Here is a 17,058-nt window from a genome sequence, read left to right as displayed (position 1 = left end):
TATAAAGATCTAAAGGGATATTGTTATTATTGTGTGCGATCGTTATCCAATGTGACATAGAAAAAATAACCATTTTAAGATAAATAATAACCATTTTATATTAAATAATGACTACTTTAAAAAAAGTGGTCATTTTTCAACTTAAAATGGTCACTTGTTATGACGTCATTTTTCATATTGTAAGTCTTAACCTATAATTTGTGAAAGGGATTTGGAGTTTGTTGCAAATCCACGTGTGCATGATGAGTGTGATGACAAAGTGCACAAGTACATGGTCGATTATACACGATCGCATATCTCAGAAATTGTACAAGTTGAGGGTACAAGTAGAAACACAACAACTCCTTTTAACAACGGCTTCACTATAATGTAAACTGCCCAACCAAATCGGGAAATATATATTATGGCAGCAAATCCACGTACACCTATGATCTATCTACTCTCGTTGTCTATTCAACTTCGACCACTGTTCCATTGTCGACGATCCATCGCCAAAATACAAGTTTACTTTTCGGTATGTCATACCCGTCACATAGCATCATCGACTTTTGTTTTGTAATGTAATAACTAGTTTTGTTAACCGTGCATCGCACGGGTTAGTTCTATGTGTTTTCAGAAATTGTATTAGTTTTGTTATCCGTTACATGATCAAAGTAACATTTGGGGATGGTTTAAAAACAAATGTGATAGTTGGATTTGAATGATGGAGAGTAAAATATATTATTATCATTTTTTTAGGAATATTTTTATTATCTAATCTCTGTAACTCCTTAGTTGAACAATAGTTTTCTAATTGTCTTAGTCGAATTATGTTGGATATAGAAAATTTTGTTTATCATCATTTGGGTAAGTTAGAGTTAGAGTTAGAGTTGTGCATCGTAGCGGCCCAATACGGTCCAACACTAAAAAATTAAAAAATAAAAGTGGTCTAGTCTAGCCCCTTTAGTCCGCCACTAATTAGGTTGGGCTCGGGCCTGATCGAAACAGCTAGGGGTGTGTAAAATCCGGTCTGAACCGGAAAAATGGATCGGTCCGGACCGGAATGTAGGTGACTAGAACCGGAATTAATAATTCCGATCCGGTCTCCGGTCCAACATTTTTGTCGAATCTCGTTCTGGTCCGGTCCCGACCGGAAAGACTGGATTCATTGTTATTTGATTTTTTTCTTAAAATATTATTATAAAAATCATTGTTGACTTACTTAATTCAGTCATACTCTTCCGATCCGGTCCAATAGACCAGATTTTTGGCCGGAATCTGAAAAAGTTGGTATGTGATAATAAATTCCGATCCAAACTGGTCCGGTTTTAGATCGATGCACTGTCCTAAAATCAGCCAGTACTGGTCCGACCCAACCCCTCCTTATTTAGTGTCGTGCTTAGGCGGCTAGTACTCCGTCCGGGCCGGCCTAGTACACAACTCTATTTGAAGTAGTACTTTTAGGAAAGAGCAAAACAGAAATGGTAATTGACAAATGACAAAAAAAAACGTTTCGAGATAATTTGTGTTTATTTAGAGGGTACTCATTTTAGTTTAAGGCAAGTGGAATAGTGGATGCGTAGACTCAGTTACTCACGTGCTTTTAGAGTAAATTATCAATTACACCCACGCTTAATTCGCTTTTTTAAACTAACTCCCACGTCAAATTTTTTTAATAATTTACCCCCAAATTATTTGCTCAGGTTACATTTTGCACCCAATACCATTTTCAGACCAATTTTCCGTCAAAATTTAATTTTTTTGTTTGAATATGACGATTTTGCCCTTATTCTTTTATTAAGTAGGTTCTTGACTTGTTTCCCCACTTTCCCATCTCTATCATTCTCTTCTCTGTGTATGTATACTCCGTTTGAAACCCCAACCGACGTCAACAAACCCGGCCACGCCCCACTACTCCTAGCCACAGGCGCAACCGCAGCAAGCTGACATGACGCAGTTCGACCCGATATCGTCTTTTGCGGCTCCTTCAACACCTTATTCGCTCCAGACCGCATTTCGATCCGCAACAATCACGATTAATTGTTCTTTAGTGAATGGTTCAATTAGGATTTCGATTGGTTCTTCATCTTCATCAATTACTTGATTATGACGGAGATTTGGGGAAATTTTTTGGGGGAAATTTTTTGGGGAAATTAGATGAAGAACCCCATAAAATGAGGTGGAAAGAAGAGAAAGAGAAAGAGAAAGCAAGAGCGTTCGTGTTAACTGTTAATGCTGTAATCCTATTTAGAGGCCAAGATGTTAATTGATTATTAACAATTCATTAATGTTCTGAAATCTTGGATTCACTAAGTAAAACGTGCATACTAATACTAAAGTAACGCAATCAAATCTCTCTAATGTACTCAAAAATTTAATCTCCTAGTATAAAAAACAGAATAATCATCTTAAACAACTTGAAGGATTCCAGGAACAATGCGTTTGAGAAGGTATCGAGCCATATGCAGATACGCGTGCTGGGTTAGATGGATTCCGTCCCAATCAGTATCTTTTTCGGGTTCGCACAAACCGACGCGCCTTCGCTCCCACAAAGCTTGTTCATGTTGAAGTTATACTTGTTGTTAGCATCTCTACAGCACGCCTTCTGAAGGCCTTCCTCTTTAAACCCTATATACATTGAAGTGATTAGTCATCAAAAATGGTTTGGAAATGATCAATTGTTTGTATACAAAGTTGTATAGAGAAAGAGAAAGCAAGTTGCGGGGGGCAAAATCGTCAGTTTTTTATTTTTTTTGCCTGAAAATGGCAAAGGGTGCAAAATGTAACCTGAGCAAATAATTTGGGGGTAAATTATTAAAAAAATTTGACGTGGGAGTTAGTTTAAAAAAGTGAATTAAGCGTGGGTGTAATTGATAATTTACTCGTGCTTTTATAGCAATATATTTTTATCCTTTTTAAAGACGTTTTTTATTGATGAGAAAGAATGCACTTAATTGCAATCGAAATGAATTATTTAGTGGAGTACAAACTATAGACTTCACAATTCACATTTTTTTGACCAAAAGAAAATCACCTACAATCACACATGAATCCGATCGGTCCCCTTCCCCTATGGATATCGTTTCCACTACAACCCTGTTTTTTTGGACTGAAACAAATCTGATTTAAATTGAACTGAACTTATAGGATTCGAATCGAATCGAATCGAACTTATAAAATCGAATCAACTTATAAGATCTCGAATCGAATCGAACTTATAGGATCGAATCGAATCAACTTATAGGATTTGAACTGAACTTATAGGATCTGAACTGAACTTATAGGATCTGAATTGAACTGAACTTACAGGATCTGAACTGAACTTACACGATCCGAATTTAAATTAACTTAAATTAATTTAACTTAAATATTATTATTATTATTATTATTATTAATTATTATTATTATTTTGTTATTTGTTATTGTTATTGTTATTGTTATTATTGTTGTTGTTGTTGTTGTTAATTTTAATATTTTTTTTATAAAGCCGCAACTATTGTTATTATTATTATTATAAAAAAACGCAAACTTTTATTGAGATTAAACAAATTTTTTACAAGAAATTAGTGGACAGCCAAGAGAGAACACTGATAAGAAAATATAGTCTAAAACATAAGGTAAGATAATAACATTTTTCCGCTTTATATATATTAGTTTGTTCATACATTATACTACGGTTACATTACGATAAAAAATAATGAGAAGAGTGATAATTTTGTTTTAAAAATAATAATGTATATATGTATCGAATAATTAATAATGTCAAATATTTTTGCATCGGTTTTTAAAAATAATACTCTGTATATAACTTTTCTAAAGTGAATTTATTGGATCTGAACTTATAGGATCTCGAATCGAATCGAACTTATAGAATCTCGAATCGAATCGAACTTATAGGATCGATTCAATCGAATCGAACTTATAGGATCTGATCTGAACTTAATTAAGTGACTTTAAGTCCAAAAGAACAGGACCTACTTTTTAAAAGTTGTGATTGACATATGCAAATCGAATTAAAAAGATTGTTAAGTAGTCATACACGGTAAATATAACTAGTTGTATAATCTTGTTAGTGTATATACACAATGAATGTTAGATGAAGAAGAAAAGGGAATACGCAAACAATAAAAGTATTTACGAGGGGTGAAGGTGCGGAATACAAATATATTAATGTGAATAATATAATAATATAATATATTACACTAATAAAATTGGCTTGATAATATTAGTATGCCCTTATCGTAGTATTTGAAAAAAAATCGTCACTTTCTAAACTCGTAAATACGAGTTATGAGCTCTCAAAATACTGGGTAAATTTTCCTTTTTATTTTAGAATTATTCACAAAATGTAACAAATAAATTTTCATAGTTAGGCCCCAAAAGTAACAAATTCATAGTTAGGCCCCAAAAGTACACACAATCCCTATAGATGCTATAATAGCATCGATTGAGCACCCAATAATAATTCTTGCATGGCGCATATACATTGAATAATTAGATGATCAAGTCAACCACTTTTTAAAAACTTGTATACTCTGTCATCATTATCATTCATTGACCTTCCAACGACGACACCATTCATCCTTCAACCTTCCAACCTCTTCTTCCCTTCTCTCTCCATGTCTGAATGGTACATTCCTTCGGCGCTCTTTAATGCCCTCTTTCTTTCATTTACATTTTCACACTGTTTCCCTCTTTCCAAAGCACCCTCTACTCTATTTCTACGTTCCATTTTCCCATCTTCTCCTCCCATGCTTTCTTAATTTCCCTCATTATTTTCATCATCTTATCTCCTCTTATTTCTCTCTTAATAATATCGTCCCAACTTAAAAGACCTCTCACAAAAAACCCGTCTTAAACGACAACTTATAATTCTTAACACTGTCGTAAGTTAAGACCTCTCACAAAACTAAAACCGTATTAAATTCTCAAAAAGTCTCTCCTAAGACCGTTGCAGGTTAACACCTCTCACAAAACAACCGTCTTAAACGAGAATTTATACAATGCTCTAATTTACCAAGTTAACAATAAAAAAAAATTAAAAAAAATGGCAAATTTGAGTGTGTTTTTCTCTGTTATTACTCTGTTTTTCATATTATTTACATTTAAAGAAGTAAGATCACTGGAGAAGAACTCAACGCTTGAGACACTCTTAGAGGTGAAGAAATCATTCGTTAGTGATCCAAATGGAGTTTTGACGAAATGGGTTAGTTCAAACCCGGATTTCTGCAAATGGGTAGGAATCAAATGTTCCGGACTCGGTAACTCGGACCGAGTTGTACTGAGTCTAAACCTATCCGGGTCAGAACTCAGTGGGTCAATCTCACCTTCACTCGGTAACTTACACCAACTACTCCACCTTGATCTCTCTAACAACAACTTAAGTGGGCCCATCCCAACTGCTCTTTCTAACCTTACTAATTTGGAATCTTTACTCCTTTACTCTAACCAACTCGATGGAGTAATACCGAGTCAACTCGGTTCACTCGCGAGTCTCCGAGTTATGAGAATCGGTGATAATGAGTTTGTAGGGAGTATACCTTTCTCTTTTGGGAAACTTTCTAATTTGGTAACACTTGGGTTAGCCTCTTGTAGCCTTAATGGGTCTATACCAAAAGAGCTGGGACACCTTCGGAAACTTGAGAATTTGGTTTTACAAGATAATTATTTGGTGGGTCCCATTCCCGATTCACTATCAAATTGTACACAACTTACTGTTTTTACTGCTGCAGTAAATATGTTAGAAGGTAATATTGGTTCACAGTTGGGTAAATTGGGAAATTTACAAACTTTGAACCTTGCTAATAATAGTTTATCAGGTGTGATTCCTGATGAAATTGGGGAAATGGGTCAACTTATTTACCTTAATTTAATGGGAAATCGGTTAACGGGTCGGATTCCAAAGTCGTTGGGTAAATTGGGTAATTTACAGACTCTTGATTTGTCATATAACATGCTTACTGGAGGTGTACCTGATGAAATTGGTCAATTGGGTTCGCTTGTTTGGTTAGCTTTAGGGGGAAATGGTCTCGGTGGTGGTGTACCGGCTAGTAGTATTTGCTCGAATGCGACTAGCCTACAAGTATTATATCTTTCTGATGCTAAACTGTCAGGAGAAATTCCGAAAGAAATAAGGAATTGTGGGTCGTTGAAACAGCTTGATTTGTCGAATAATACTCTTAATGGGTCGATACCAGTCGAGTTGTTTGATCTGGTTGAACTGACTGATCTTTTGTTGTATAACAACAGTTTGAGTGGTACATTGTCACCGTTAGTCGGTAATTTGAAGAATTTGCAGACGTTGGGAATCTATCAGAATATGTTTGTGGGAAGTTTGCCGAAAGAAATAGGTAAATTGGGTGAGCTTGAAATAATGTATATATATGATAACCAATTCTCAGGCGAAGTTCCTGATGAAATTGGTAACTGTTCGAGCTTGCAGATGGTCGATTTCTTTGGGAATCGATTTAGCGGGAATTTGCCCTCTTCTATCGGATTGCTGAAGGAGTTGAATTACATTCATCTCCGACAAAATAATTTTGTGGGAGGACTTCCAGCAAGTTTAGGTGACTGTCAGCAGTTGACTGTTCTTGATTTAGCCGATAATGGCTTTTCCGGTGGAATTCCATCTACTTTTGGTAACCTGCGGTCTCTAGAGCAGTTTATGCTTTACAATAACTCTCTGGAAGGCAACCTCTCTGCTGAACTTAAAAGGCTTTCGAATTTAACACGAGTGAATCTTTCGCATAACAAGTTGAATGGTAGCATTGTTCCCTTGTGTAGTTCAACGTCGTTGCTGTCATTTGATGTGACAAACAATGAATTTGATCATGAAATCCCACCTCATTTTGGAAGTTCTCCTTTGCTCGAAAGGTTGAGACTGGGAAATAATCGTTTCACAGGGAAAATTCCTCGAACTCTTGGGGTTTTACATCACTTTTCCTTGTTGGATCTTTCGGGGAATTTGCTCACAGGTTCATTACCATTTGAACTTTCGTTTTGTAAGAAATTATCTTATATTGATTTAAATGGTAACCGTTTCTCTGGCAAAATTCCGACTTGGTTTGGGAGCTTACCTTTGTTAGGAGAACTCAAACTGTCTTCAAATTCGTTTGATGGTCCTCTACCTCGCGAGTTGTTCAACTGTTCGAAATTACTAGTCCTTTCCCTAGACAACAATCAGTTAAATGGCACTATTCCTACTGAAATCGGCGGTCTTTCTTCTCTCAATGTCTTGAACCTAAGTAAAAACCGGTTCTCTGGTTCAATTCCCACGTCCATCGGCAACCTAAGCAAACTCTATGAGCTTCGGTTGTCACAAAATGACCTAGGTGGTGAAATTCCCTTTGAAATTTCCATGCTTCGAAATCTTCAGAGCATGTTAGACCTTAGTTCCAACAATTTTACCGGAACAATTCCGCCTCAAATTGGTACGCTTACGAAGCTTGAAGGTCTCAGTTTGTCTCATAATCAGCTTACTGGTACGGTCCCTCCTCAAATTGGCGAAATGAGCAGTTTGGGTATGCTAAACCTCTCATTCAACCACCTTGAAGGGAAACTCGATAACAAGCTCGCTAGGTGGCCAGTTGACGCTTTTGTCGGGAATATGTTTACATGCGGTGGTCCTCTGCAACATTGCAGCGCCATCAAGTCCCGACATCAGAAGAAAACGTCTAAAATTTTGATACTCTCCTCGTTACTTACCATTATGGCCGCTGTAGCATTACTGCTTGGAGTTGCATTCTGCTTCAGGCGAAGGAGAGAAATTCTGAAAAAAGCCAGTGAAGCGGGGTCTACTTTTTCCTCGACCTCATCAAACACAAACCGTCACCTGCTCAAATCAAAATCCCCGAGAAAGCAGACAGAGTTCAGATGGGATGACATTATGGAAGCAACAAAGAATCTAGACGATGCATACGTAATTGGGTCAGGTGGGTCCGGGACAGTATATAAAGCCGTTTTGGCGTATGGGGAGACGGTCGCAGTGAAGAAAATCCCGTGGAAAGATGATCTTATGTTAGATAAAAGCTTTGCGAGAGAGATTAAAACCCTAGGGAGAATACGGCACAGGCATTTGGTGAAGCTAATTGGGTACTGTAGCAACAAAGGAGGCTCAAATCTTCTGATATACGATTATATGGAAAACGGAAGTGTTTGGGACTGGATTCATGGTCAAGACAGACAAAACTCAAAGACGGGAAAGAAGAGACTTAACTGGGAGACTAGGCTAAAGATTGCGGTGGGATTAGCCGAAGGGGTTGAATACTTGCACCATGATTGTGTGCCTAAGATCATCCATAGGGATATTAAGTCTAGCAATCTACTGCTTGACTCTGATATGGAGGCTCACCTTGGAGATTTCGGACTAGCTAAGCAGGTTCATAACAATTATGAGTCGCTGAATGACACTGAGTCGACTACATGGTTTGCTGGATCTTTCGGCTACATTGCTCCAGGTATTCATCTTTCGCAGCTTAGATTTATTAATGGTTTGCTAGCTTAATAGGTTCTATTTCTAACATAATGTGTGTTATGGCGAACAGAGTACGCTTACACTATGAAGGCGACTGAAAAAAGTGATGTCTATAGTATGGGGATTGTCCTGATAGAGCTTGTTAGCGGGAAAATGCCGACAGATTCAAGTTTCGGCACAGATATGGACATGGTGAGATGGGTGGAAACGCATATTGAAATGCAAGGATCAGAAAGGGAGGAGCTACTCGATCCAGCATTGAAGCCTCTTTCTCTGGACGGAGAAAACGCTGCATTCCAGGTGCTGGAGATAGCACTTCAGTGCACCAAGACACATCCTGCTGAAAGACCAACTTCTCGGCAAATCTGTGATCAGCTTCTGCAAATCAGTAGAAATAGAGGATCACTGCTTCTGTGAATTGGGACGGTTTCTTAGTGTGATTTGAGTGATTAGAATTGTGAATTTTAGCTTGTTAAGTACCTTAGTATGATCTTCAATTATGTCCATTCAGGATTTTGCAAGATAACAGTAACGGATTGATTTATAAATTATCTCAGTCCCCTTCGCTACAATTGTGATCTGATAATTATAACAAGTGACTTGCAATCGGCGGACTTGGCTTCCGGCCGTTCGAGGTACCATCCTGTGGCGTAATTGCTGACAATAACTTTTTATTAAGCCAGTGTAAGGAACTAACAACAATTACCACCAAAAGTACTCACCCAATGAACCGCAAAGACGTAAAAAAATTCCAGAAGTATCACAAAAGAGCAACAAAAGCACCAAATAAACCAGAGACGAGGGAAAAAATCCTCCTAGACTGCAATGTAGACGAAATAATCCCGCACAACAAGACGTAACCCAATTGTTTACTTCCCTTGACTACGTGCCCCTCAAAATGTTGGTTGATCAGCTGTGTCGGTCAAATATCGATCAGTTACCAACCATGCCGGTCAAATATCGGTTGTTATAGCTCAATATTGGATATTTAGTAAAAATACTAAAAAAACTTGATGCATAAGTCAATATTTAAAAGTTACAACCATTGTTTATTGCTTTGAACATCTTATCTCATTTGCGTGCTTGTTTTTTTGACGAGGTTAACATACAATTCCAACAAAATCATTTGGCAGATGAATATGCGATGATCTTCATTATTAAAGAAGATTGAAAATAGTCAAATATCAAAAAGTGTACAGAAAGCTTTCAATGAATACAAGGAAGACGAAACCGTTCAAACAGGAAATGCAGCTCGTAACATAACAGAGTTTACTTGACGCAACCCACATGAGCATGGTCTTTTTTACTCCAAACCAAGCTACTCGTCTTCATCTGCATCAGAAAAACGAGAATAAAATAAGTAAAACATAAAGTAGTCAAAATCATTTAATAAGAAAAATATGTATTAGCTGAATGATGTATCTGCTTCCTAATCCTCTTGGTATATTAAACAACCTTATGTTCCGTTTCGCATACAAAAGAATCAAGCAATTGTTCAACTACACCAGAAACAAAACAGAAGAAAACAAAAGATGAAGAAACAAACAGAAATCGGGCCTAGAAGTCAAAGATATTAGCAACAAGCTAACGACATTGTAAATTTGTAATACTAAAAAACTTAATGATTAATTAGTTTTCAGATAGTTGTCTTCCTAATCCAAAATATAAGGCATCCTCAGCAAACACACTAACCAAAATTACCAATATGCCCCCATCTGACGTTATCCGTTTTATTATATAACTAAAGAGTGAAGGATTAGTTGTCTGCCTAATCCAAAATATAAGCCACCTTCACAAACATACAAACACACTAATCTACTATCAACTTTTTTCTGCAAGGGAGTAAAGGATTAGTTGTAGGCATTGTATTAAATCTCAGTTTAAAACTCGGGTCTCAAATCTGTTAAGTAGCATGATCTCTATTGTTGACTCTTTAAATGCGGCCCAATACCTCCTGAAAATGTTGTCAAGTTAACCTTCAAAACATTTATAATTTTTATCGTGCTGCGGTGTTGAGGATCGCATTTAATACCCACCCCGGTAGGTAAATTCTAGGGGAAGATAGCACTACTGATTAATCGGTATTGGAGAAGCTCATGACATGAGATAAAATTAGTGTTAGATGACAACACTCAAAAGACTTCTAGAACGGGTAATATTTTGGATCAAAACCAATTTGCTAGGATGACTTATAGTTTGGATCACAGGGAGTAATTATTAAGCATCATAACATATAAAAAATAAGATAAAATAAACATAAAACACACAACTACTACAGAAAGAATGCATCTGCAAGCAAGTACCTGTTTATCTACTTGGTAGCTGCTAAAATAACAAGGGCTACTCTTGTTCGAGACCGTCTGAACTTACAACATACTCCCTCCGTTTCAGAAAATCTAGTTTTCGAATATTTATTTGATTTAGAAAAACCTTCCATTCTTAATGTTAAAAGGCATGAGGTGCATCGAGACGAGGAGGGCCCTAGGTGACAAAGCGCGAGGCCAAGGCAATCGCCTTTTAGACACAAGAAGCACACTTTTTGCAAATAAATATGTATTCTCTATGATGTTTTGTGCAATATTTCCCAGTTTTGATACTAAATAACCTTAACATGTAAAGGAGTAAACGTAAGGGATAGTGTACCAAAGAGAAGGGCACAACAATAGAACTAGAAGAAAAAAAATTTGAAGCTGGTTGTGCCTTGTCTATAAGGCGTACTTAAGGGCACCAAGGCGTTCTGGCTGGTGCCTCACCGAGCCTTGGGCTTAAGCGCCCCCCCACGCGCACTTTTTCAAACTAAGATTCCATTTTGAGTATTTTTCGCGATTTCGGAGGCACTTTTTTTGGTAAATATTATACAAATACTGGTCATTTCTCCTACTAACCCTTTACTATCTAAAGCAAATATTTTTGTATTTTGCATGTGTAGTTATTTATTCTATCAAGTTAAAATCTTTGTATGTTGTAAGGTATTTCTAAAACACAGAGAGTAGACAGTATCGCTATCATTTAATGAACCACTTATGATGGAAAGAGACATCGTAAATGAACCTGCCTGTGTTTTATGAAAATAATAAGCCAATAGGCAGGAGTCTTAATTAGATGAGAGATTATTTAACGTCCAAAGGATAATTGGTAAAAAAAAAGGTGTATCCTATATGGACGGGGTCGGGATTTAAAGGGTTTGCTTCTACGTTACACGATTCGGAGTTCGGTCCCACAAACTTCGAACTAGTTCGTTCGAACCCGAACCGTGGTTGCTTTAATAGAATTTAGAATATCGGAAAGACATTTCAAATCTGCCATGAAACTTGACAAAGCATTTGAGAATGTTTTTCGCGGTCGGTATCATCTGCAGACTGCACCCAACTTTTGGGTGCAACCGATAGTGGCCGTAATTTCACTTTCAATTACATGCATGAATATAAGCAAGTGCCAAGATTGTGGAAGACAGCATCATGCCAAAACGAAACCGACAAGTTGCCAAAGACTATAAGAGAGCGCTTCATATATAATTAAGATGGAGATAGTGGAAATAGAAGGGAATGATAGAGAAAGTGTGGTGGCAAAAAGAGAGGAGAGAGAAAAATTACACGAAGATATCCTCATGTCTATTGTGTGCATGCTCCTACTCTTTTTCTCTCTTATTTGGCACTTGAGCCAAGACAAAGACATTCTCCATAAATAAAGGATGTCTTTCTCTTCGTCTTTAAAAAAGATGCACCCACAAAGGAGAGGACATCCTTTTAGAGGAGAGAGGAAGTGGTAAGAGCATCCACATTGAAGAGGAAGTGACCTCCTTTTAGCACTCTCTCTCCTCTAAGAAGATGTCCTCTTCATTGTGGCCAAGTGCCAATATGAGAGGAAAAGGGTAGTGGGGTCTACTTAGACCGTACAATAGAGAGGAATATTTCTTCCTCTTATTTTCTTTCTCTCTTTTTGAGAGCTCATTTTTTATTTGTTCGCCTCATTTTATTCTTCTGCTACATTTTTCCACAAAAAAGAGGAATTGTTCCTTCGAGGACGACACTCCATTAGTTCCACAATAGAGAGGACATCCTCTTAGAGGAGAAAGAGGGTTAAGAGGGCCAACCCTCTCTAATGTGGGTGCTCTTAAAAGGTGAAAAAACCAAGGAAGATAGCATCCTCTTTATTTTGGGCAAAAAGAGAGGAAGATAGTGGAAAGTGAGGGAGTTAGAAGAGAGATGAAATGAGACGTCAAAAACATAGAATGCGAGACGAAATAAAAGGAAGAAACCGTCCTCTTCATTGTGCATGGTCTAAGAGGAGGTCACTCATCTCTATTGTCCATGTCCTAAAAGCATCGGCATCAAAGAGGATGATATTCTCCTCTTATTTCTTCTCTCTACTTCCTTAATTCCTAATTTTCACACCTCACTTTCTCCTTCATCCTTATCCTGCGCATTTCCCACTATCTCTATCCTCTCTTTTTTATTCTTCTTAAATTTATTCCACTATAAAGAGGATCCTCTTATCCCTCTCCCAAATTTCAAGTAAGGAAAAAAAAAACAAATTGAATTCCACATGGTTGATGATGGATGATGGTTGGTTAGTGGGCACAAGGACCAATGTTGCACATCCTCTAGAAATGGAGGAAGTGCTCCTCTTCTTCTTTCAAAGAGGTCATGTAACATTGGTTCCACAATGAAGAGGACATCCTCTAAAGAGGAGAGAGTGATAAGAGGATGGTCCTTCCTCTTCATCGTGGGTGGTCTAGAGGGATTAAATGATAAAATCTATTAGAGAAAAGTTCTACTCAAACCTTTTTCTAGTGTAAATAAACATGGATTACATGTATTTGAGAAAACAAAGACTACCAGGAAAGAACGTTGCATAAAATTTTAGACTTCGTCAACTACACTAGAAGACAATACACCTACGAAGTACAAAGGCTTCTCTTGGGCAGGATTACATTCTTCTTAAACATGTTTTTCTGGTGTCAATTAGAGAACAAAATAAGAAAAGACATGGATTTGAGCTTTTCACTCATGCGACAAAGGTTGTCATGGTGTAGGGAGATTACACCATTGTTTCACCAATTTTCATACCATGCACTCAAACCATCGTGCTTTCCAAACCATTTAAAGAATTTCAACTTTCATAATAAGTTCATATAAGCACTTTGATCAAATTTACAGAAGACGCATTAGAGATTTAGCAAGAAAACAGAAGTTAACCTAATTCCACAGAAAATTAATCTCCACCCTCAACAGAAGGCAAAAAAAAGAGCTTCATATTCATTTCTTACCCAACAAAAAAAATTAACAAAAGCCAAATGCTTCTTGATCCTTTGATTGGTTGCTTATTACCATCTAAATCCCTTTCCAAGCCCCACAACATAACAAAAGCACAGTAACGAAGAAGATACACATAGTAGCACCGCATGCTAAAATTAAACCCTTTTCTTCATCCTACATTTTAGGAAGATTTTCAGGTTATTTGAATAGAATTTTAGGCGAGAAGGGGAGGCAAGGAAGTTTGAGGGGAGGAGGGACAATAGAGCATGAGTAGAGATGCGTATATACTCCATCCAAATTCTTTCAATGCTTGAAGTATTTTACTTTTCCTTTGAGGGCTGCCAACCTAGAAAATAACACAATAAAACATTCTTGTATCGGATAAGGGGGGGACTTGTTTTTGTTTTATTTCTGATATTGTTAGCATTGTCACTGAAACCCTTTCCATGCATATCCCTCCATCAGAAAAAGGTATTTTAAAATATAGAAACCATTCGAACAAATACGTGGAAGATTCATTATATTGAGAAGCATTAACCAACCCAGTGACCCACAATGTGTTATGCTTCCACTTCCACTTCAAATTAATGTAAACCAACTATCACTATATAATGAAAACTAGGCCAAAAAGTTGCGCCCGAATGAATTGCCACAGTTATTACCTCATCCTTGACAGTCACAAAGAAAACTACTTCAATTTCTATAGGTGTTCTCAGGTGAGAGGGCCCAAAATGCACCTAAATCACCCCAAGGCATTTGTTAATGCCTCTCTTATTCACTATAAGAACAAGGAGCTACGGCATGTAGAAATCTACCACAAGTACCCTTTCTATTTGGGATTATGTCAGAGCCGCTTGTAGAAAAACACTCTATCTATCAGCATGAACTACACTAACAGCGTACATGCCAAGAGGCCAGCATGAATTATCAGAAAAAGTACATGCCAAGAGGCCAGCATGAACAACGTGCAGTATACATGGGGTTTTTAATCTTAAATCAAGCTTGCATAGACAAACATATTATAATCAATCAGAGATAAGATGAGGCTATGATGAGATGATTAGCATTTAGCGATAGTACATATACATATTAAGATAGATGTTGGTATCTTGTCATTTTACTTGAGCCCCTCTTTATAAACCATCAACCATGACTCTTAATACCACGCGAGGGGAAATTACCACTCGTGAAAAGAGGAGAATTGTAAGATGAGTATTGCAAATCCTATAGATCTCAAAAAACACAAAAACAAGGTTGTATGCATACCTACGTCTCTAAACTACAACACTATTCAAGTTCCCTATATAGGCAATAAGCCACTAAAAAAAGGAAAATATAGAGAAGAAAAAACCAGAAAAGATGGCTTCACACAAGTGAGCACCAAGTGCCCAATTAAGTGCGTACATACATACTCAAGAGTATTAAGGTTCCACATCTTGGTATTAATTCTTGGTTTGGAAATTGATCTCAAGATAGTGTGTCAGGCTAACCTCAGTTGATGCGCTGATAACGCGTTATAAAATGGTTATAATAACTTTCAAAACCACGACAACTCGGCTGTTAGTCAGCTTAACAGCTTAGAATAATACCATGTTCCCAAAGCTTTTGAAAAGAAAATGAAAAAAAATCAAGCTTTAGCATGAAAGACGAACTCTAACATCCATGACTGGAAACCTTTATATATCCCCAGCATACAAGAAGAGGTACATCAAAAACAGCACTAATCCACAACATTTATCATTTTTCTCTCTCGCAAACCACAACTCCAGTGGAAAAAGCCACACTATTACAGTCGGCATTAAACTAACAGGTCTAGAAGAACACCTTTGATCATTATCACCATTACCAACAGACTGGAAAAAAAATGGAGTCTTTCCTTTGCAATAAAGGGAAGATCATCTACTACTACATTATTAAAACCGTCGACAACTACTTCACGTTAATCAAATGACTACGCTACTCGATACGATATTCAGTTTGGGTCAACTGCCAGACTGAAAACAGCCTCTCTAGGTAATATTCGAACCCCTTATCTCGCAATTTGCACAATTGGGCAGAATCAAATCACAAACAATGTACGAAAATCGACGAATAATAAAGCAAAAGGCGTACCCATATAACGGCGTTCATTAGCAGCCTTAGCTTTCTCGAGCATCTTATCAAGATCTTCTTGAAGCTTAACATCCCATTTCACCAATTGATTTACAAATACAGCACCAATTCCCATCCCTAAAACATGCTCCCATGGATCTATAATACAATCATTAACATTCAATCATCACTACATCAAATCAAAATTCAAATTAATAACACAACAAAAAGGGATCAAATCTGAAAATGAGGAAGAAAAGGAACATACGACGCATATAGGGGAGTTTACGGAGAGCGTTAGAGTACATCTGAGTACCTAACCCTAGAAGAGCTCCGACCATTGTCGCACTCCACGCCATTTTCGCTTTATCTCTCTCTTGTTTTCGTCGATTTTAATCAGGTGGTTTGAGTAGTGAGACTCAGGAAGGTTTTGTTGATTTCAATCCGGGGTGAGACTTAAGAATCGCAACTAGTGGGAGCAGTCAATTTAAATACTTGTAAATTGACCCGACCCGACCTGACCCGACCCGACCCGATCCGACCCGTTAACCGGATCAGTGGTCGATTTGTATGAGGGAATTAAGGTCTTGTTTGGCTCTTTTAGCCCGTGCAATATATGCATGGTAAATATAGTTGTTTACTTTTTTTAGAGTACTAGTTGGAAAGCCCGTGCGATGCACGGGGCTCCTATTAGGATTATCTGTAAAAATATATTCTTAAGTTAACAAAAACGTCCAATTATGTTTAATCATTGATGAAAAAAAATCATGGTTGGTATAGTTGATTGATTAATTATTAGTGCTTTTACCTTAAAAAATTTAACTTTTATAACATCAAGTGATTTACTTATAATATGTATTTTACTTTTTCATTGTCGCGAGTACAATTGGTTTTTAATTCAATAAAAAACGCTCTCTTTCTAAACATGGTGTAGCTCACCAAAATGAATCCTTAATAACCGAGACAGGCCTTTATGAGTCTAAATTATTTTAAGCTATAACAACTACGTAAAATTGAATGATGTTATGTAAAAGAACAATTATCATAATTATATATAGTGTGTTCAAAGAAAATGTTTGATCTCTTAAACATAATTTTACCTTGATTATATATATTTACAATTAAGAGTATTTGCTCCTTATAAACTTCTCGCAATAACATCAAATCCAAACTGAATTCCAATAGAATTATTAGTCTCTAAACAACAATCAAAAATATATGTGATTCTATTGGATAGACTGCACGAGGTAACATCAT

The 17,058-nt window shown here is 36.9% G+C and overlaps 2 protein-coding genes across 2 annotated transcripts; one reads left to right on the top strand and one right to left on the bottom strand.

The window, feature by feature from the left end:
• The first annotated feature begins 4,446 nt into the window (after window positions 1-4,446).
• LOC141599481 (uncharacterized) lies at window positions 4,447-9,091 on the top strand. Its single transcript, XM_074419507.1, has 2 exons — window positions 4,447-8,435; window positions 8,523-9,091. Exons 1-2 carry the CDS (start codon window positions 5,027-5,029, stop codon window positions 8,867-8,869), a joined length of 3,756 nt encoding a protein of 1,251 aa, XP_074275608.1. The 5' UTR covers window positions 4,447-5,026; the 3' UTR covers window positions 8,870-9,091.
• A 395-nt stretch (window positions 9,092-9,486) lies between these two features.
• Window positions 9,487-16,265, bottom strand: LOC141599472 (uncharacterized). Its single transcript, XM_074419495.1, has 3 exons — window positions 16,070-16,265; window positions 15,823-15,960; window positions 9,487-9,784 (listed from the first exon to the last, which is right to left on the bottom strand). Exons 1-3 carry the CDS (start codon window positions 16,158-16,160, stop codon window positions 9,771-9,773), a joined length of 243 nt encoding a protein of 80 aa, XP_074275596.1. The 5' UTR covers window positions 16,161-16,265; the 3' UTR covers window positions 9,487-9,770.
• Window positions 16,266-17,058: the final 793 nt, after the last annotated feature.

The sequence above is a fragment of the Silene latifolia genome, chromosome 1 (genome assembly GCF_048544455.1).
Source record: "Silene latifolia isolate original U9 population chromosome 1, ASM4854445v1, whole genome shotgun sequence".
In the NCBI taxonomy this organism is placed as follows: domain Eukaryota; kingdom Viridiplantae; phylum Streptophyta; class Magnoliopsida; order Caryophyllales; family Caryophyllaceae; genus Silene; species Silene latifolia.
The sequence above is the reverse complement of the archived record's forward strand: the minus strand, read 5'-3'. Positions and strand labels throughout refer to the sequence as shown.